The sequence below is a fragment of the Colossoma macropomum genome, unplaced genomic scaffold, assembly GCF_904425465.1.
Source record: "Colossoma macropomum unplaced genomic scaffold, Colossoma_macropomum, whole genome shotgun sequence".
Classification (NCBI taxonomy): Eukaryota; Metazoa; Chordata; class Actinopteri; order Characiformes; family Serrasalmidae; genus Colossoma; species Colossoma macropomum.
The window spans coordinates 28,570,590-28,592,249 of record NW_023494803.1 but is presented as its reverse complement, the minus strand read 5'-3'; the positions used below and the strand labels follow the sequence as shown (position 1 = coordinate 28,592,249).

The 21,660-nt window shown below is 38.4% G+C and overlaps 3 protein-coding genes and 1 long non-coding RNA gene across 6 annotated transcripts in view; 3 read left to right on the top strand and 1 right to left on the bottom strand.

Moving 5' to 3' along the window:
• Positions 1–5,086, top strand: part of shprh (SNF2 histone linker PHD RING helicase) — a 16,758-nt gene extending 11,672 nt beyond the window's left edge. Inside the window, exons 24-30 of one of the 2 annotated variants that reach the window (XM_036592936.1) lie at positions 436–507; positions 1,285–1,473; positions 1,585–1,677; positions 1,763–1,849; positions 2,059–2,237; positions 3,380–3,460; positions 3,602–5,086. In XM_036592936.1, the coding sequence (XP_036448829.1) occupies positions 436–507; positions 1,285–1,473; positions 1,585–1,677; positions 1,763–1,849; positions 2,059–2,237; positions 3,380–3,460; positions 3,602–3,698 (798 nt within the window). In that variant the 3' untranslated portion in view covers positions 3,699–5,086. The remainder of the gene's footprint in view (positions 1–435; positions 508–1,284; positions 1,474–1,584; positions 1,678–1,762; positions 1,850–2,058; positions 2,238–3,379; positions 3,461–3,601) is intronic. The other variant, XM_036592937.1, reaches the window with a different exon arrangement.
• On the bottom strand, positions 1,362–16,564 carry LOC118823382. Of its 2 annotated transcripts, none has more exons than XR_005008526.1 (5): positions 16,510–16,564; positions 14,645–14,885; positions 11,274–11,363; positions 2,542–2,682; positions 1,362–1,465 (listed from the first exon to the last, which is right to left on the bottom strand). It is a non-coding gene; the product is annotated as an uncharacterized LOC118823382 (long non-coding RNA). The 2 variants fall into 2 exon arrangements; XR_005008525.1 differs by lacking the exon at positions 16,510–16,564 and adding an exon at positions 16,010–16,067.
• On the top strand, positions 7,410–14,991 carry si:dkeyp-110a12.4 (pancreatic secretory granule membrane major glycoprotein GP2). Its single transcript, XM_036592940.1, has 9 exons — positions 7,410–7,631; positions 8,185–8,273; positions 8,428–8,532; positions 9,844–10,004; positions 10,315–10,450; positions 11,927–12,021; positions 13,728–13,896; positions 14,446–14,560; positions 14,712–14,991. Exons 1-9 carry the CDS (start codon positions 7,550–7,552, stop codon positions 14,882–14,884), a joined length of 1,125 nt encoding a protein of 374 aa, XP_036448833.1. The 5' UTR covers positions 7,410–7,549; the 3' UTR covers positions 14,885–14,991.
• On the top strand, positions 16,104–21,660 carry fbxo30a (F-box protein 30a). The gene is made up of 3 exons (XM_036592938.1): positions 16,104–16,257; positions 17,621–19,759; positions 19,881–21,660. The coding sequence occupies exons 2-3, from the start codon at positions 17,678–17,680 to the stop codon at positions 20,082–20,084; spliced, it is 2,286 nt and encodes a 761-aa protein (XP_036448831.1). The 5' UTR covers positions 16,104–16,257; positions 17,621–17,677; the 3' UTR covers positions 20,085–21,660.

Below are 21,660 nucleotides of genomic sequence, written 5' to 3'. Positions count from 1 at the left end.
ACTGTGAAAGGTAGTAGATGTGGAACAGACCGTGATAATGTCCATGTGAGCTTACAGCAGTCCAGTTTTCTTTCTATGCCATTGTATGACAAGTAAGATGTAAATCATGTGTCAGGCTCCAGTCCTTGCAGGCCAAAACACTGCAGACTGCAGCACACTGCCTCATAAAAGGCACCTGATTTAGCTCATCACCCAATTAGCAAAGTCTTTATGAACTGAATTCAAAGCGATAGATGAGGGAAAATGCTAATCTCGATAATCTATTCATGTTTGTAATATAAGTGCAATTTGAATGGGTCACTTATTTTATCTTTATATTAATTGCATTTTATTTAAATTCACTTTCAAAAGTTATAATTTGAATATAGTTGGTAGGTTTGACTGGCTTTATGGATAGAGAATTATACTAATATCTTTGCTAAACAATTGTTTCAGTCTCAGGATAAATCCACAGGGGGTCTGAACCCAGAGCCATGTCCTATCTGTGCCCGCTCCCTGGGTCAGGAGGTAAGATGACCTCCTACATATGAAGATTTAAATGGAGGGGAAATAACATTTTTTATGTCTTTTAAAATTATTTGTCAACATTGAATCTAAGAGAATATTAATTTAATCATTCGAAAAATGTGTCAGCCCAGCACAGGAAGAGTGTCACAATTTTTTTTCTTTGCTGATAGTGCTTAAAAGAGTACCACAATGGAATGTGACAAGGTTGTGTTTTAGCAGACTTAGTAAATACACAAAATGGTGGTTAACTAGCATTACTGCTAATTGAATGAGAACATTTAAGGACATTCTAATTATTTACTTAAAATTAGTTTTTTTTTATTAATAATTTACATTTAATCCGTAATGTGGAAAATATGGTCATACTTTGAGTGACCTCATCAGTCAAAATTACAATATCACTACTTGTCATGACCAAGGAGGTTTGGATGATGCAAATTCCTGTTGAATATGTGACTTGTGGAATATTCTAAACATTTCATGGGGGTGAATGTGTTCAGGTAACAGGGCTAAGTAAACTAAAACGTACATTTTCTTAATCTAAAATTGATCACTCATAAGTAGGGACACAGGTTGTTGTAACGGACACTTTATGTTTAAAATGTCTTTTACCGTTACATTCATGTTTGTAAATGTGATATCAGTGAGACCCAAAGGGTATCCCATTTTTGGAATCACCATTTTTAAATTTAATATTTTCATACTTCATAAGACTGTTTGGAAAGCAGTCATGTCTTTGTATGGCACTGTGTGAGTTAATGTGTTTGTGTTTAACAGTGGGCCGTGCTCACCTGTGGACACTGCTTCTGCAACGAATGTATTGCGATCATTGTGGAGCAGTACAGCGTTGGCAATCGAAAGAGAGCTATAAAGTGTGCCATCTGCAGGCAAACCACGTCCCACACTGAAATTTCCTACGTCTTCACCACCCAAGCTGCAGACCAGGGCGAGGAAATCCCTGTCAAAGTGAGAGCAATACAGAGTCAATTACTGGAAAAGTACAAACCTGCCGTTATTTAAAACTATGAAAATGTCAGGTATGTTAGGTTGTTTCTCTGGAATCTTGACCCATTGTAGGGAAGTCACTCTACTAAAGTAGAAGCTGTTGTCCGAGCCCTCAAGAAAATCCAGATGATTGACCCTGGAGCTAAATCCCTTGTGTTCTCCACGGTAACTGTTTTTGAGAGGTTTTAATGCACCTTTATGAGTTTATGAAGAGAATTTTACCATGTTTAAATTTCCATTTGTCTCTCAGTGGCAAGGAGTTCTGGACATCATTGCAAAAGCGCTCTTTGACAACAATATGGAGTTCGCACAGATCAATGGAATTCATAAATTTCAGGTTTGTAAAACTATCACACTAGACTATTATGCCTTTGCTGCAATTCAGAATGGAAATATGGAGGCCAGTATGAGTTTTATATTGCTCATGTATATTGCTCATATGAACAAGTTTTTGATGTACCTGTGAGCACAGACAGAAACATATATCATACCAAGCCTGTAACAGCAGCTCCCGCTTGATAATATATTCATGATTCCCTTTTTTAGGAGAACCTGAGTTCTTTCAAATATGAAGAGAAGATTAACATCCTGCTATTGCCTTTGCACACCGGCTCAAACGGCCTGAATATCATTGAGGCTACCCATGTCCTGCTTGTGGAGCCCATTCTCAACCCAGCCCACGAGCTGCAGGCCATCGGCAGAGTGCACCGCATTGGCCAAACAAAGTGAGCCAGTTAGGAATTCATATTGCACTAGGGTTTGCATAGATTAGCTGTTTAGTTGACTAATTTATCCACTAGCTGGTACAGTAAGCAGTTGTCAACTAATTAGAGACAGTAACCAATTGTTGCATGAAAACTATCAGTAGCTGTAATCAGCATGCAGGAGGGGCCCGAAGGCAGATAACTTTGTTAATCTGGAAATACAGCATAAGAGATTAAACCAGTTCCACTGTCAACTGCAAGTTGTGTAAGACACTCTGCCTGTTTAAATACCAGTTTTAACAAGCCTTCGTCCACTCGTCCTCACCGTTTCCCCTCATGGGAAGAACACCACCATATTAAGCTCAGGTGAAGGGTGTTAGGTAAGGCCTCAGAGGGTCATTGGATTGCGTGAACTTGTGTCATCTTCAGCAGCAGAACTTGCCCTGTTGTAGATCCCTTTTCAAACCTAAAAAAAAACACAGCAATAAAATACTTTAAAATGTGCAGTGTTTCAAAACATTCAATTTGCTGGGCTTAAGGTTGCAAACTACTTTGTTATATGTTACTTCACTTCAAGCCAAAAGCTACATGGCTAACAACAACAAAAAGAAAGGTACTGCACCACATTTATAGTCAGACAAAGCAATCGTTCACAAATTTTATGTACATTATCTTTGCTTTTTTCAAAGTTTGCGTGGCCAGCTGATTAGCTCGCAACCTGTCGAAGATGAGCTTATTCCAACTGAAAAATCGGTGCCTTGTATCATGTAGTAATGTAGGAGCGGTGAATTGAGGTTGGCGAGGGCACATTTAAAAAAAAAGTGTTGAACTGGGGCCAGTGAAATACAGCAAACTTCTGCTATGTATAACTACCTTAAAAGTTGTGCAAGATCATTCTGAAATATAGCAAAATACTTTTGCAAAGCATGAACACTTTAAAATGAACATAAACCACCACTAACAAGGTACAATACCCTGGACATAGGCAGGCTAGCATCACTGAGTTTAAAAATGCCCAGTTGTCCAAATGAAATACTTTCCTTGTTTTTCTATGGTAAATGACAACTAGCTGACTAGTGAAACTTAATAGTTGTGTAACCCCTATATTGCACAAGAGGATGTGTAATTTTCAAGAATAAACCATTAATCTTGTCTCTCCCTAGACCCACTTTTGTGCACCGGTTCCTGATTAAGTCCACTATTGAGGAACGCATGCAGGCTATGCTAAAAACAGCAGAAAAAAGGTGAGTATGTGTTACAGAAGCAGAGAAATACTTTTAATGAGTTACTTCATAATAATGCTTTTGTTTAATTTTCCTCATCATAATGGTTTATGTCTGCCAAAAATCTCTAATAATCACCTGGTTCTTCCTGTCTTCTTCCAGTCATGGTGCCACAGCCATGAAACACTCTGAGGCCTCTGTGTTCACAGTGGCAGACCTGGCTGAGCTTTTCACTGAGGATACAGACACACTGGAGTGAGACTCTGCAATCTCTGCCACACATACTGACCAGTGAGCATCAGGGCCAGCAAGGACGAGGGGAGCACAGAGGACCACTATTATAACAACCAGCACACAGGCTCTCCACTACTCTCAGTTATTTTGCTTTGCACTTTGTATGGCAATTAATTATGGTAATTCAAGTGGTGTAGTTAATTTATCATCTTAATGTCAAGTTATGTTCTCATCATACTGATTATGTTGAAACTGCTTTCTGATATCTGACATTAGATCCACTGCTACCCCATAAGTTGCCAGCTTAAAAAATGATGTCAGTGACTGACACAGATTTTATGGGTGCTAAACAATGAGCTTCATCCTTGCAAACTCCAGTGCAGATTGCACTTCACAGTGTGATTAGTTGCATCAGCTAAAAGCTTTTTAGCAGTGTGGGGGGGTTAGTCCTACCGCTGAGATTTGGAATCAGTGGCTGCATATGGGTCCTCAGGAACCCAGCTGACCCCAAACAAAGGTCACAGCTGTCAGAGAGCTGGTTCTTACAGCAGTAGTAGGCCTTAGGCATTTCTAAGGCTTGGCCCCTGCTAGTTTTAATTGACCAACAGAATAGTAACCCTTTTTATAAAGCAGTGCTTTTATAAACAAGTATTTTAAATGGCCTCTTAGAGGTAGCCTCTATTGAAAATGGAAAAACCAAATATTTGTGAACATAAATGGAGATGCACCTTCTAGGAGGAATGGCCACGATTATGTTTTCCCTACTGGAAAGGTGTGGAAGTCTTGGGACCAGTCACATTACATTTCATTCTTTTCCAACCTAGTAAGATTTCACACCTATCAATACAAAACCTGAATGGCCTCAGTAAATGAACTTAAGTTAGTTTCTGGCTAACTTTACATATGGCATTTTAGTACAGATTTGCACTATTTCACTGTTTATTCCAGAGAGGTGTTAGTTACATTTTTTGTCAGTTTCAAAACAGTTAGTAAGGATCGCTGCATTCTTTGTTGGGAAATGATGGCACAGAATGCTAAGGGAGATAACAGCACTTGCTGAAGTGAGAACAAGAAAGATTAAAAAATTAATAACAAAATGCTTAAGCCAAAAAAAAGGAAAACCAATTTGATTTTTTGCTGGCAAAAGAAATTCTCATGTGTCTCATGAAATTGTCTTTTTTTTGGTTGAATAAAAAGTGATGTATTTTGATGTAAAGTTGTAAAATGTAAATGTTTAATAAGAAACCATTGGTCTTTACAGCACTGGTCTTTGCTAATCCTTTTTTCTTATTTCTGATTGGATCATGATAGAATTTGGTGGTGAAAAATCATGCAAACCTTTTAGCTATTTGTATGACAAAAGACACGTTATTCATATGTCCATAAATGTTTTCCTATAAAGCTAAAAAAGTAGAAAAATGTGTGTTCTTTCTTTCAAGCTCATCTGGAATTTTTAGATCATAGAAATTTTCTGTAATCTATCAGATTATTTATAATATAGGAGAAAAAAATCAGTTGTGAACAAGCCAAAAATGTCTTTATAAATCATGAAAATACTACTGCCATTTTACATAGTTATTGAAGAAATAGTCAGTTCTGGCTTATAGTTCTAGCAAAATTATATAGTTACATTTCCATTTAAACTTCATTAAATAAAATCATTTTTTAGCTATTGATACAGTATAAAAGCCCTTAATAAGCCTACCTAACCAAATATGCCCACTTGCACTTTTACTGTGAAATATTTTTAACAAGTTTAGTTGAGATATTTGTGTGAACATTCCTGATCACAAGACAAAATCACCATGAAGCTTTGCTTTAAAATGTGCTCTTCTCAGAATTGTGTGGGACAGTTGAAGGTTAGTAATAATGACAAAATAGAGATTAAAGAGTAAATTATTTATATAATCGTGTTGCTCAAGACTTACATATGTTAGTTCCCATTTTGAAAGATGGCTTTATTGAGTTAGTTGCTAAAGTCAAAAGTCAAGTGACCAACAGCAGTCTGGACAGTTTGAGTTATTACTTAAAAACCAAAAACTCAACATTGCGGTTTAAAAACACTTCCATTCCATTCCAGCTCTATACTTTTTGAAACACAAACATTCAGACAAACCCTTTGACTAATGCAAGTCTGTTTGTTTTTAATATAGGCAACCAGTATCATTTTGTTAATTACTGAATTTGTGTGCAAAATATAAAATGCTTGAATTCCTACTTGGCACTGCAGGCTCTGATCAGCACACTAACCTCTTTGCATTTGATTTTGAATGTAAGCCAAATATCTATAAGCAACAAAAGGACACATCATAAATCGAGAGAAAAGGAATTACACCAAGAAGTACATCATTTTTGACAGACCTACATCATATTTGTGGCTGTGCTGTAAAAAAAACCATCATCTGCAGAATTCCACCTTTGACGTGTGGCCACATGAACTATTTTTAATGTCCTTTTTCATGCTGCATCTGCTTTGCTCTCCAGTGTTATGAATAAACTTGCACAAACACTCACTAGCTACATGACTCAAAGATCCATTTACAGAAATATACACAGCTTTATAAGAAGGAACAATAAGTGAATACATAAAAAACAAAATAAATGTCATTGACATGGCAGATTGACGGTCTTAACTAAAAATGGCATGATTAGTTAACTTACAGCTTACAGCTCCAAATTAAGTGTAATTGTTTTCTTTTTTTTTCTTAATGGTTTCCAATTTTAACTGGTTGTTATTAATCACTCTTAAAAGAGAGTCTCTGTTGTTCATAACCTTTTCAAGTATTAAAATAAATACTTGAATGAATGAAATAATAGAGTAAGTAGGCTTATTAGAAACACAAGTGGGCTTCAATGGTACAAGGGGCCTATTTAAGCCCAGTCCCGACTTTTCATCTTTTCTGTTTTTAAATTTTTTTTTTTTTAAATAATTCATATAAAAAATACCTGCTCATGTTGAAAGGGGGATTAATCTTCATGTTATTATAAGATATATCACTAAAAATGTAAAACTTTCGCTTTTTAGTACTACATGAATAATTCTGGAAATCCTTCAGGTTAATGAATCCCTACAAGAGAAATGTTTAATTATCAATTGGCATTACTTGAACTGAAATACGACAACCTGTTCATAAATGTGTGAGCTTAAGCAAGACATGTTTTACACTGAAATACTTTCAGGATTTTTGCACTGTGTGGTGAAATGTCATTTACATGATTCAAGTTTTATCAGGGTTCTATTTTTTGTTGCTTCAGCTGGATTACTGGAACATCCACATTCTCTGTGTCCACATAATTTTATAGTCAGACACCAGCTCCTCAGCCAGTGTGTCAGTGAACTGCCCTTGACTCAATGGTAGGGCTTCTTTTCATGCGAGTGATTGGAGTTCCCGAAACAGTAAAGCGTTAGCTGTGCCCTTTAAAAAACTTACAAACAAAAGAGTCAGACAAAACAGGATACCACCCTGCAACTCTCCATTCCTTTTACATGATAAACAGGCAGCTTATTGGCCAATGTATTGGGACATCGTTGTAAGGTGTCTAAGTGGGCTGTCTGTAGTATTTTTTACTCTTATTACCCCAAATCTACTCAGCATGCGTTACCTTGGACTCCCCCCAGCTTGCCCTATTCATGTGTGGAATCTCATTGTTGAGGTGGACATCATTCAAGCTGGTGTTTTAAGGCCTGAGGGAGGCTCCTACTTCATTAGAGCCGTGTTTCGAGGGCTGGGGTGAGTGCAAGCACGACGTCTGGGGCTGGCGGCCAGTCGGGGTGAATAGTGGAGAAGATTCACCGATTTGAGGGAAACGGCCAAAGAGGAGCTTAGGAGCAAAGTTTCAACCGTTGAGAAGCCAGAGCGAGTGAAGCCTTTCAAGATGCCACCTGCCCCACTGGCACTGACTTTGTGTCTGCTCACACTATGGACAGTTACCTCAGCTGCATATCTGGAGGAGGATGGTGAGTCTGCTTTCAGCCAACTAAATCTGAATCACTTAGAGGCTCATGCCACGTCTCTGATGGCAGACTAATAGTCTCCAATTAATCTGTAAATTTATGAAAGTTTAAGGGGTGGTCACAGATTAACACTGAAGGTTTTCTATTAAGAACACTTTTAAGAACACTCTTAAGAACAGTTTTAAGAACTCTTAAGAGTTTGCATTTTGGTATTATTGCTTATTTCTTATTACATAAATTTTGCAAAATAAGTTTCCCTTTACTTTTAATATGGTCTTTTATAATGAGGATGTGAGCAGGTTCTGGAACTGAGTTACTGTCTAATAAACATATAGCTACTGATCAGTATGCAAAATCAGATAACTACATTAAGAGTAGTCTAAGTGATGATATGAACTGGTGTACTGAATAATATTAGTGTAGATATGTAGGTATATAGTAATGGTATGTGCTATACTAACATCTTACTGCTAACTAATAGCTTTGGTCTGACACTCCAGATAATATCATATATTTGTTTTATGTTTTTATGTTTTATTTCCGTCTTTTCCCACAGAGCTCAATGAAACTGTTATCTGTACCAATGACCAGATGCAAGTTATCATTCCCAGTGCTTTCTTTCTCAGCAAGGAACCTCCTGTTTATGTATGTTTGTATTAGACCCAAAAAGCTAATAAGCAAATAAGTTATTTTTGTGATGAATATGTGTTTATATGTATTAATATATTCAGTCATTTCTATTCTCAAATTGGGAAGGAGCCATATTATGTGACGCACTAATCTTTACTTGTCTATTTAGATTTGGGATTTGCACCTAAATGACCCAGAGTGTCGTGGTGTTGAGATTGGGGATGATTATGTCTTCAGTATCAAGACTAATCTTACAGATTGTGGCACCATCACAGTAAGTTCAATGACTGTCATTTTATGCAGAACACTTTTAACTGAGTATATTCCTTATGATCAAAGGAATCTGTAAAACAATACAAATAGTTAAAACTAGACTTTGGTTCCTTTCTTCATATCTGAAATCATTTGTGGTTATTACACTGTATCTTTGTTGGTTAAAACGTTCCATTCATTTCATAAAACTCCTGTGGGAATTTTGTGACAAATATCCTAATTCAGTGAATTGAATAATACTTCTGCGGAAAATTGAAATGAAATGCAGCTACACTGATTGATGATTATGCGCATGACAAACACTAATCTGGGGGCTTTGTTTGCCTCAGGATAATTGTTTTATAATATGCAGAGAGGGAGAGGCAGAGAGGGAATGAGCAAGTGTTGCTTCTTTCCCTCCAAATTGGATGGCCTGAGCGCTTTCAGAGCTCAGAGGGGAGGGCCAGTAGCCACGCTGCTTTAAATTACCTTGATTTATATGGAAATGATGACTGTGTTTTCAACAGTAGTGAATAGGCTAACCATAATTCAGTGTCACAGTTTGTAGTCCCTCTTTTATTCAGCCCTGCAGCCTATCTCATACAGTCGTAACATTGCCCAGAGGACAAGTTTCACTCTGGCAGGGTATAAATCTGTACTTGAGACCATGAGGATCATTGAGAGGCTCACTCAGAATGCACAGAGGCATTTCTTGTAAAGCCAGCAAAAGGTTAACGCAGCTTTAGGGGGGTAAAATCCCTCCTGCCCCCCTCTGGTCGTTTAAGAAGGCTTTTTTCATACTGCTTTGTTGAAAGTAGGCCCGCTTTGGATTACACGTTGTTTCCAAAGGGTCAAAAAAGCTTTAGTTGCTGCTTTCATTTCCATGATATAGCAATTTCTGTTCGAAACACATCTCTACTTAAACATACAAATGAACTAATTTAGCATGGTGTAGCACAAATAGCTATTTTCATTAAGTATATAGATTTGCACTGATGTACCATACATTTAGTGCCACTCCAGCTATCTTTAGCATTAACCTAAAACAAATAACAACATTCTAGAGGTGGCCCCTTTCTCTTGAATACAGACTGGCCCTGTGTGATTTGGGGTTTGTCGTTATGGTGAAGGAACAGTTTACTGACATGCAATAAAGCCTCCCCGGATGGGGTGGAGAGCAGTTTGTCCTTTTCAAAAGCATAAAGGCCATTTCCAATGTCTTTTAATCTATTGCATTCACTGCCTCTTCAGCAGTGTTTGGGTTGGAATTATTCATATTTTAGCAAGAGAAATGGCATCTAAAGTCTAATTTTTTGCATTTTTTTCCCTTCAGGCATCTGATGACACTTACATCATGTTCACCAACACCATCCGCAACAATGAAACGGACGTCATCACAAGAAGCTTTGTCAACATTACATTTGGATGTCGCTACCCTGTAAACTACATGGTCCAGCAGCCTAATGGAGAAAACATGATCCGAGTGGACGTCAGGTAAGATTCTGCTTTGCATTATATAGCCAGTTCATTAAGGACTCAGTCATGCCGACCAAGCTATCTTGTTTAGTGTGAAGCTAATTGTGTAGGGAGAACGTATATAATAATGGGTTTAATTACCTCTATTTGTCCAAGCTTAAAAGGGGCTGAGCCTCAGACTAATTATTTGTTTTGCTGTTCAACAATAGCGGTAACCAATGGTAACTAAAGTGCGCCCTGAGGTTTATCTGAAGTGTCTGCTACAATATTCATTGAGAGTGCCCTTGAGCCTCCTTCAGAAGGTCTTTTAACATTCTCTGCCCCGCAGGACCATCACTCTGAACACAGAGGATGGAAATTTCTCAGTGTCCATGCTGCTCTATAAAGATGAGGACTTTGAGGACAAATGGACCACTGTTCCTTCTCTGACACTTGAAGACAACATCTATGTGAAAGTTTACATGGTTTGTATGAAGCAGAATAGATGGCATGACCTAAATTGTAAGCTATTATGGACCAATTCGTTTTCACATGACCACTTTTCAACCTCTCTTTATGCCCTTTAAACAGGCTGTTTTTGTGACTGTGCCTTTTCGACTGACACATGTTAATTACCTCTGTTCTGATTGGCTATACTGCATTGTGCCTCAGTTAAAAAGCAGACCATGCTGAAACAATCCTTATGACTTCAGCAGGAATGGGCTGCAAACTAAATAGATGGATGTATGCGATTACGTCAGTTTTCATGACCTCACAAAAACAGTACATTCAAAATAGGCTGTTTCTGCAGCTTGGTTTCCATTATTTAACTGAATGGTCTGAGGAATGTAAAGTAAATTTTCAACAGTGTTTACATACTATAGCAAACTCCCATAGACATTCTGTAGTCAGTGTCATGGCAAGAAACGGAGGGTCTAAGCTGGTTTTGCTGTAGGAAAAATGAATGGTGCTTCTAAAATCGCTGCAACCTCACCAAAAAACCCCAAACAAAGCAGCAAGGTTTGTCAAACGTGGTAAAGTTGGCAGTGGTAGAGTACAGCAGGAGTAACTGATGTTATTATATAATAGTATTTAAACATAGACTTACATTCAGGCAACATCATTGTAATGCCCAGAAGTGTTAGCTTGCTTGTGACATGTATATAGCATTACATATATTTCAACGTCTAAAGGACCTTGCAATTCAGAGGATCCATAGACATTCTGGGGGAAAATGTCCCAAAACGTATCCAGTTTGGAACCGTTTTGTTTACCACAGAGCAAAATAGCACTGATTTTTGTACCCACCTTTAATTTCTCCCATAGAGAAATCTGCTGGCGCAGAGTTCCTAATATGTGCAGAATGCTGGCTACAGAATGATGCATGACTTCCGAGGTCTATTAAAACAAGACAAGAAAAAAAATCAGTTTTCCATGATATGGGCCCTTTTAACTATAGAAGGAATTTTATAGGGATGGTCCTGTAAGTAATAAAACACTGTTTGTGAAGGTCAAAGGGAGCCTTTGTGTCTACTTCCAGGCTTTTTAATAGTGGCTGCTATGATTTTAGATGTTTAAAGGTTATCAACATCTGCCTTAAGCTATGAACCTCAGATCTATCCCTGCGTAGAGACCTGAAGAACAAGTCCTCATAAATATTTTGAGGGGTTATTTACAGGACCTAACTAAAGTCACAGATCACTAAATACATTTATAATTCAAAACAAAGTTAAGTTCCCTGTAGATGAGATTAATTCATCCAATAAGTCACAATCTCACATGATCTAGGGGCAAATCATTGATTCCATTTCTCCTTTATCAGACCCTTGGCACACACTCTTATTTACTCTCATCCTCCTTCTACATCTGCTGACTGCTTGGAACACTGTTTGCTCAATAAGTTGCTCCATTGTGTATATCTGCTGGTTATTGACAAGCCTGTCTGGACTCTCCTTGCGCAGATACCAGCTAATCTTATGCTCCGAGTGGAGAGATGCTGGGCCACACCAAACAATGATCCATACAGCAACATTCAGTACACTTTCATCAAAGACAGGTTTGTGCACATTCATATTCAGCTTGTGTTAATTTGGCTCTAAAGGAAGTATAGTATTCATGAATGTAAATGCCTTTTAAAAATGTGGCTTACCAGTTTGAAGTAGAAGCCAAAGCACTTTGTACATTTGTACATTTAATCCATTAGTAAACAAACCTTTATTGTACTGCTAATGGTTATTTTTATTCTTCTTCTAATGGTATCAAAATATTTACAGAAAACTTATTTTTATACTCTATTTATATGTATACTTTTACATGTATGACAACTTATAGCTCATTTTTCTAGATTTATCTCTCAATACTTCACTACTTCATGGATGTCACCTAAAAGGATGTTGTTGAGACACACTGAACAGTTGCTAAGAGAGCTGATGACAAAACAGCTTATATGACCCGTGTTCATGTGACCCCACTCTCAGGCAGTATGCATTTCACCACGACAGCTGTGCTCACCCATGACAACACAGACGTATTTCTCTTCTTTCAGCAACAGCAAAGCTTTTGAAATGTGCTGCGTGCCAAGAAAAAATACCTCTTTCAACATATGTATATCGCTGTTGTCGGAGCAAAACCTCATATCTCCAAAATGATAATTTTACAGGAGAAGGAAAAAACCTACTTTACTTATTTCCAATTCATTTTGGGTCATTTTTGTTGGTTTACCCATCATGAAATTTACACACAATGTAAAGGGTAACAGGTATTTTCAAATTATGTCAAAAACTAAAAAAACTTCAAAAATGAAGATACAAGCTTTTGTTCCAACAACAGCGATATGTATTGATTCTGCTTTTGTAAGCTAAAACATGGTATGGAATATGTTATCATTATCACATTAGCATCATTATTTTAATTAGTACTAGTTATTAGTACTATGTAAGATTCGTATAACATTTTCATTATTAAAATGTATCCCATCATAAATAAATACCAGTTGTCAAGTTTCTTTAGGTCCTCAAGCCTTTCCTGTATGTTAAACCCACTATCTATACCACCCTTTGAAAATTTCTGATGTCGCTCCAAGACACCTACGTACATTAACTTTCTGAGAAGGCTTCATTTAATGATCGCTTTCTATCACTGTGTTTCATATGGTCAAAATGTTAATTGAATGTTACAAGATTTAACTTTTAATTGATAAAACCATTTAGACTTTTAATTTTAAAAAATCCCAAATTGATAAAGTACGGTGCAAAAATCTTAGACACAAGGACATTATTTAAAACCATTTACTTTGACAATAAATGTGTTTGTGCTTGTAAAAAACAACATATACCATTAGAATAAATGCAGATCAACATAAATACAGTAAAAAGTGACAAGAATATCTTGTTTGATTTCTTGTGTGCTAGTTTGAAAAAGTCTCTCATTGAAGTTTGTCTCTTCAGTGCCTCCAGCCATCCCATGGATTTGTTAAATTCCGTCAGCAGCACATTTGATTTAACATAATGAAGCACTGATTAAACACACCAGGGATTGGACGACAGCTACAAATAATACTAGGAATACTAGGAATTTAGGAAATAGTTAAACAAACGCTTTAACATGATAAAATCACTATTCACTGTATTGATATTATTTATATTCATTGTAATATTAGTCTTGTTCTGAGCAAATAAACACTTACTACCCAGATAAACAGCTTTTTTAATTCTAATTTTCTTAAGTGCCTAAAACCTTTGCACAACCTTTGTCTCTCTTTAGTTGTCCAGTGCTGGAAAATGACCAGACGCTGGCTGTGATGAAGAATGGACGAGGTCCAGAGGCTCTGTTCCGGATCCAAATGTTCAAGTTTGTGGGCAGCTCGTACACAGACGTTTTTCTCCACTGCAATGTCCAGATCTGTCACAGCACTGCAGGAGTGTGCCAGCCTGTGAGATTATCCTGCCTCTACAACTCTTATACCGATGCACATTCCATCATCACTAAAAATGTTTTAATACCAATAATGATAACTTAGGGAATACTTTTCTGCTACCTTTTCTTTTTTTAATATAAACTGATGATGTGGACTAGTGGACTAATCAAGAAGTACTGACCTCAGTAACTTTCATGCAGAGCACAATGTAGACAGCCAATCACATGTCTAGATTTTGGAACAAGCATGCTTATTGGCTCACAGATGCTGATGACAGTGACCTCTTAGGTACTGTAATTTGGTCCCAAATGACACAGAATCATCTGTAGTACTGAATTAATTCAGTCCGTACCATCAAAGTAGCCCTAGGTACAGACCCTGAAATGCACAGTTTATGAAATGTAAGACCTAGTGGAATGGTGAAAAGCCCACACACTACACTACAATTATATGTAAGGTCTCTATTTCAGTCTAATTGAAATTCCTTTGTATTCTGTTCTTCTGTCCTGATTTTTCTGATTTTCCTCAATTTGCTCTTTCATTACCACCTTCAACAAATGCCAGAACTGCTCGAGTGAGGATGCGTTAGCACGAACACGAAGAGACGTTGCACTGTCCCACACAGTGTCTTATGGACCAATAAGAAGACTCCCACTGAACTCTGACCATACCAGCCTAAGTAAGTTTCCTCTGCTCTTCTGTGTGTTGGCTTTACCAAATGTTTCAATCTTATCTGTGTATGAGCACATGTGATTTGACTAACCTGTCAATACCTCTCTCTTCTCCTCTATGTGAAATACTCCATTTCTCTATGTATGTCTCTATTCCAGATGCAGGTATGCCCCCCGTTGAAACCTTTGTGCTGGGTGGTCTGCTGGTGGTTCTGCTGCTCATCACTGGTGTGTTTGGAAGGCTGTGGCTCAACAGCAGACGGTCCTATCCCACTCAAGAGGCCCAGCTCACCCTGTCCAACATCCACCACATCTCAGAAGTGGCCACCTAGCCTGGAAGACACATCTCTCATATACATACATACACATACACCATGAAATATATATTCTGTACAGAGGGCATCTGGTAAACTTTAGTGTGTTGTTTTAAAGAAATAGAGATCGAATTTAGGTCACACTGAGAAAACTTTGTTTTAAATGTGTACAAATGTCATTTTTATGATTATTTGTTTTATTATTTTATGGTTGTTGGTTGTAAAACACAAGGTTAGGAAGAAGGAGGAATGTTTTAAAATAAAAGAACTTTCACATCACTCTTTCCTTGACTACTGTTAATTTACTGGGTTTCTTGTTAATTTACTGGGGTGAAATTATGCAGTAAAGGTTAGAATACAAGGTTTATGACCCAGCAATATTGAAGGAGAATTCCACCATATATTTCAAAATTTCTTCATAATTTAATGGTTAAGATGTAAACAAAGTCATTCAGAGTGGTCTGATGTGAAATGCGCTGTTGAGGAGAAACTTACCAAGTCAGACTTGTTCACAGTGGTGGTGATAGGAACCAGACATCAGAGATGTTTAATGCCTCTAAAAGCTACCTCACACAAAGCCTTTACATAAAATGGTACAAACATGCAGATTAATGTCTGAGACTTTGTTTTACGATAGTTTTGCAATAAGATTTGTCCTAAAATGATTTTTTTTTTTTAAATCCGCTGATGTTGAAGAGGTATATGCCAGACAAAACAGAATTTTTTTTTCTGATCTACCACTACTTTACCATTATCAACATTTTACATTACTTATCTAAATAAATGTGTTGTTGTAGACATTGTGTCCCCTGGTTCCTATCACCACCACTGTAAAGAAATCAGAGTCGGTAAGTTACTCTACAATGAATCACTTAACATCAGACTACTCTGACTGACTTTGTCTACATCTCAATGATTAAATTATGTGGCAATTTTGAAAAATCAGTAGAATTTCCTTTTAATTATCCCACTTTGCAATCAGTGTAGCACAGTTTTTTTACAGGCCTAGAATGAACTGTTATGTACTGTAGGGTTGGTATACTGGTCCCAAAACAAACACATAACATTAAGTCTGATTTAAAGTTTAGTCAAATGCTTGTGTCAGTCTGTTGATGCTCTATAGCAGGTGTATTAGTTGAAGACCGTTTATTTGCAGAGCTTTATCGTGGGTTTGGTCTGTACATGTCAAATCTCCGCCCATGCGATGCAGGCAGGCCTGTTGAAACAGCGTGTCGTTACTCAGTCAGACAACGTAAATAAACACAAGGAGCAGACTGCATTAGTAAAGTGGGTAACGTTAAAACATTACTGACTAAATAAGTTTGACATTTACGTAAGCCTGTGAACAACAACAGAGCCACAATCAAAAGTACGCCTACAAGACTGCCACGGTAAGTGAGGTTAACTTTGTTTGTTGTTAACGTAACTAACGTTAGCTAGCTAACCTAGCTTTTAGATCTAACCACAGTTAGCCTGGCTAGCTTAGCTCGGCAGCAGCATCTTATCCTGTCAGACCGCAGAACAAGCCAAGTAAAATATACCGGTACATTAGCAGTTTGTTGGTTGAATAACCAGATATTACCAGTGTCCGCACCATTAAAAGTAGCTTTAATTAAGTCAGCTAAGAGGGGTAGCTAACTCACCTAGGTTGGTTAGCTGATTAGCCAGCTGGCTTCCTTACTGAGTGCCGTAAGCCGGTCTGTGTGAGCAGACTTCTGTTCTAAAATTAGGTCTACTGCCTCCTTTGTTAGCTTTGTTAGCTAATAACGTACGATGTAAGTAACATTTAATATCAGCAGAAAATTGTTTGGGCTGGTTTAATTATGTGTATTAAGTCAGTGGCTTGTCTTGAGACAGGTAGCTTAGTTAGCTGTTAAATGTTTGTTTAATTCCTCCTGGAGAAGTAGCTACATAAGCAACAGTTAGCTAGCAAGCTAGCTACCGAAATCGCTTAGTCAGATTTGGCTCACCTGCCTATAATAATATGCATTTAGGCATCGAGCAACGTGGTAAAACATGATAGTTCGGCGTTTAGCGTGCAATCATAGCTCAAATGGTTGACTGAAGATAAAGCCATTTATTCGTAACGTATGTTATGAAATGTCACTAAGTTAACGTTAGATGGATATAAACTGCTTTCGAAATCAGGACTACCTAACAAGGTGTTTTCATCTGCTGTGAGTTTCGCAATGTTTATGCCCTGCTGCAATCACGTGTGGTCTGTTGAAAGTCTCGCTGGCATTCATAAATAACTATCACAAAGCCGGCTTAATGTAGGTACTGGAAGTTTGTGAAACCACGGTCTTGGGCCATTGGGAATAAAACACAAGGACAAACATAAAAGATCCAGTATCTCTTGTTTCCTATTACTGCAGCGCACATTCACCTGCTCAGTCAGTCAGGCCCTGTCATGGGTTTCAGTCATTTTTCCTGAATGCATATGCATGGAGAGGTTTTAGTTTTTCATTGAAAGCTGTGATTGCTTTTCAGTAACAGATTGTTCAGAAATGAAAGGTCAGTTTTCCATTTGACCTTCCACTTGTCTTGGAAGAAGCAGTGTGACCATGCAATTTAAGAGGTGTTGTGAAATGACATGCAATAGCATGGACATTCAGTAAGCATACTGTGGACCTGTAACATGGTCAGGGTTTTTATACAACACAAATAACAAATGTGGTTAACAGCTGCATTTTTTGAAGACAAGATGGGAAGTTTCTGTCTTTAATCATGTACTCTCTTTCCCTCATTTTGCAGGAAGATCCTGTGGCATAGCCCTACTGAAATAAGATCAGCTTCAAGTTAACATTTATAATGGAGGAGCTGCATGTCCATTGCCAAAACTGTGTGAACAGAAGGTGCATGGTAAGGCCAGAGACTGGTATTTCCTGTGACCTCATGGGCTGCCCACTTGTTTGTGGGGCAGTTTTCCACTCATGTAAAGTGGACGAGCACCGTTTACTGTGCCCATATGAAAGAGTGCCTTGCCTAAATAGTGGTTTTGGATGCCCCTTTTTGATTGCCAGAATCAAAATGGCACAGCACTTGGGAATATGCCCAGCCAGTGTTGTGTGCTGCACCATGGAATGGAACCGATGGCCTGTGAGCTACGCTGATCGAAAGTCCTATGAGAACTTAAGTAAAGAGGTTTATGATGTTGAACAGCTAGATATGGCATTGGCCCTACAAGATCAGCGTATGCTACTTGAGTCTCTCAAAGTAACGACCACTGTGACAAAAACAGTAGATGAGAAAAATGAAGAGAATGAAAAGATGAACTCAAGCATCCAGGAGGTAGAAATGACAAGTGGCCTCATTGAAATGGATGGGGAGTCATACAATGAACTTTACAAGGCTTCAGTAGAGACAAGCAGAAACTTAGCAGCTGCTTTGGACATTCTGAGCAGTGCAAACAAAGGTATTGACTTGATCATGGAAAACCTCAGTGGTGCAAAAGCTGACAGAAATGGAGCTTGTCACGGTAATCTAAATGGGGATCTTTGTTCAGAGGAATGTAAGAATGTGGTAATGAAGGAAAGTGACACAGACTCTGAGTGTGAGTTGGGAGCTGTAGGTGGAGTAGACTGTGCTTTTCCTGCAGCTTATGAAGGAGAGTGGATGGAGGAAAATGGATTTGATGTATGTTCTGATGAAGAGGAGGAAATAATTGGTAAAGTGGAACTTGATGGACTGCTGCTGTGTAATGAGTTTAGAGATGTGGAGGATCACAAGAATGGTGATCTTGAAATGCATGTGGAGAGAGCTGAGGTTAGGGTCAATGGTTCCTCAGACATGAGGCCAGAGGTGCCTTATCATTCCATGCCTGTTGTAGCTGAAGAGCCAGAAATGGCCCACCCACCACAGTTACCACTACCTCTGCCCATACCCCTACCTGATTTGGTACAGAACAATGTTTTGCAGCAACTGCCTGTTGAAATCGAGGACCGGTGGCTGGAGCGCAAATTGCAGAACCTTCAAGTGCTCAGAGGTATGAGTGTGTTTACGTTCAATGGACGGCGAACTCTTCTGTCTAATCCTTATTTACTCCGGGCTAAGATGGAAGATAAGGCGGTGGACACGTCTGATCTAGAGGTTGCAGATGATCCAATAGGCCTTCATGGTATTGACCTCATCACTGCTGCTTTGCTCTTCTGCCTTGGAGACTCACCAGGGGGCAGGGGGATTTCAGACAGCCGTTTTGTAGATGGCTATCGGATTGATTTTGGCACACAGACTTTTTCCTTTCCATCTGCTATACTAGCCACCAGCACTATGGTGGGCGATATCGCCTCAGCATCTGCTTGTGACCACGCTAGTCCTCAGCTGTCCAACCCGAGCCCCTTCCACACCCTCAGACTGGACCTAGTTCTGGAGTGTGTGGCTCGGTACCAGACCAAGCAGCGCTCCATGTTCACTTTTGTGTGTGGTCAGTTGTTTCGCAGGGATGAGTTCTCTTCCCATTTTAAGAATGTTCATGGAGACATCCACGCTGGCCTTAATGGCTGGATGGAACAGAGGTGCCCTTTGGCATTCTACGGCTGCACCTACTCCCAGAGGAGGTTCTGCCCCTCCGTGCAGGGCTCTAAAATCATCCATGACCGATACTTGGGCTCATTTGGTGTGCAGTCTGGTTTAGCTGCACGTCCAGGCGAGCCTCTCTCTCGAAACACCTGCCAGTATGGCTCCCACTGTGACCACCTCAGCAGCTTACCCTTTGAGCTGCTGCAGCACGTTGCAAGCTTTCTGGATGGCTTCAGTCTCTGCCAGCTGTCTCGAGTGTCTCGTACCATGAGGGATGTTTGTGCTAGTCTGCTGCAATCACGTGGTATGGTGGTCTTGCTCTGGGCGAAGACGAGATGTGCCAATGGATCCTCCTCTTGGCAAATTAAAGACAAGGCAAGTTATTATTTGTAGCATAAATTAGCTTAATTAATGTGATATTTACAAACAGTTATTCCCAGAACATTGTGTTCTACAAATGACTAATAAACTGCTGCCTCTCATATTTGGCTCTTAGGTCTGGAGATTCAGCACAGCCTTTGGAACAGTGAATGAGTGGAAATTTGCCAACATTTCCAGCATGGCTGATCACTTAAAGACGTGCAAGTTCAACACAGTAGCTCGCCGAGAGGAGGCCATTCCCCTGCCTTGCATGTGTTACACAAGAGAGCTTACTAAAGAAGGACGTTCACTACGCTCGGTGCTCAAACCGGTGTTATAGGCCAAGCTCAAATGCAAATAAATGTGCTGCTCTAGAAGCTTCCAGTTTTTTGGTTTGACAGACGAGTCATTTGACAATACTTCAGATATTCTGACAAAATACCTTTTGATTAGTTTTTTTGTTTTTTTTTTCTTTTTCAAAACACTGTGCAGTGGAGCCTTAATTATTGGCACTTGACTTATTAATGTGTTTTCTTAATAAAAACAAGCTAGGTTTATTGCTTATATTCATATTTTCTATTTATTATTATTGATATTCTTTTGCACAGCTAGGCCCTAAACATATTGTGGCATGCATTGAAGTGTCATTGCTTTGATGTGTGTACTCTTACTCCAGAAATACTGCATAGTCAAATGTTGATGACCAAAATTAGGTTATCTTGCTTATCATTCTGCTTAGAATGAAACTGTTAAGTCAGTTTGTCTTCAGCTCTTTGTCTCTAATTTTGTGACTCACAAGGTTGTATACTGTAATTTTTCATTCGCGTCAGTTAAACAAGCAGTCTGATTTTGGTTTTAATATACAATATGTAGCACTTTACTTTGTACTGCTGATGTTTACTTTTCACAAACAGATATTGAACTGAAACTGAATTGTTATGTCAGTTGAAATATCTTGATGCTAACTCAGCACTGTCATCATTCATTGTTGTTTTAGTAATGAGCACCAACGATGCTCGTCTGCTGTTCTAGCTGTTAAATTTGTTTTGCTTTCTTATAGTTAGACATGTCTGCCAATGCTTTTTGGTCTTTTGCCGTTGACAACGCTACAACCGCTATTTTCTCTTGACAAAATGAGCCATTAATGAAAGCCTGCAGGACAGGTATGGGCTCCTGGTGTTCAGATAGCACAAAATGGCTTATATGTTGGACAAGTCACTTCATGACATTTTCTACAGCTCTGCATGACACATTTCCAGAAGTATCTTGTATGCCTCTCAGGGTTCTAAAGATAAAAAGCTGACTAAGAATGGACATTACAATCTACAGAAAGAAACTTGATAGAAACTCTTAATTGTACTTGAGTATTTGAGTTGTTGGTAATGTTCATGATTAGAAGATAAGAAGGGTGTTATTCTGTTTTTGATATATTTTGGTAAGCTAATTTCAGCAGTTCAGGGCCCTAGAATTGTTTTTGGAAATCCCTACTCATAAATACGTTCATTTTCATTGTGCAGAGTTTTCAGGAATTTAACATTAAACTGCATGTTGGAGAGTTCAAGTATAATTGTTTATGACTTGTAGATTTGAAGAACTGTAATTCTGCTGGACTTGGAGTGAATGTCAGTAGATTTGCATGGAGTCTCATTACTCCATTGTTGAAAAATGTTTTGAATATTGACCTTTTTTTGATAAGGATAAATGAGTCTTTTTCAGTTATTTTATACCTGAAGATTTAGCATTAATGCATTGTGATGAACCACCAGCAAAATGACTGTACTGTTGTGGAGAAATGCTTGTTTCTCTTATTCCTGATGCATGGGATGCTTATTGTTGAAAACCTTGGTTGCCCTTAAATGGTTGTCCTGTGTGTATCATTTAATGCATTTTGACTACATTTATTTAATAAACAATTA

What these genes read in the sequence shown, in the direction of transcription:
- si:dkeyp-110a12.4 (XM_036592940.1), top strand. Translation starts at nt 7,550, where the DNA reads ATGCCACCTGCCCCACTGGCACTGACTTTGTGTCTGCTCACACTATGG. An exon ending in TCTATGTGAAAGTTTACATG is followed by an intron (nt 10,451 to 11,926) that starts GTTTGTATGAAG and finishes CTCCTTGCGCAG; the next exon opens with ATACCAGCTAATCTTATGCT. An exon ending in CTCTGACCATACCAGCCTAA is followed by an intron (nt 14,561 to 14,711) that starts GTAAGTTTCCTC and finishes TCTCTATTCCAG; the next exon opens with ATGCAGGTATGCCCCCCGTT.
- fbxo30a (XM_036592938.1), top strand. Translation starts at nt 17,678, where the DNA reads ATGGAGGAGCTGCATGTCCATTGCCAAAACTGTGTGAACAGAAGGTGC. An exon ending in CTTGGCAAATTAAAGACAAG is followed by an intron (nt 19,760 to 19,880) that starts GCAAGTTATTAT and finishes TTTGGCTCTTAG; the next exon opens with GTCTGGAGATTCAGCACAGC.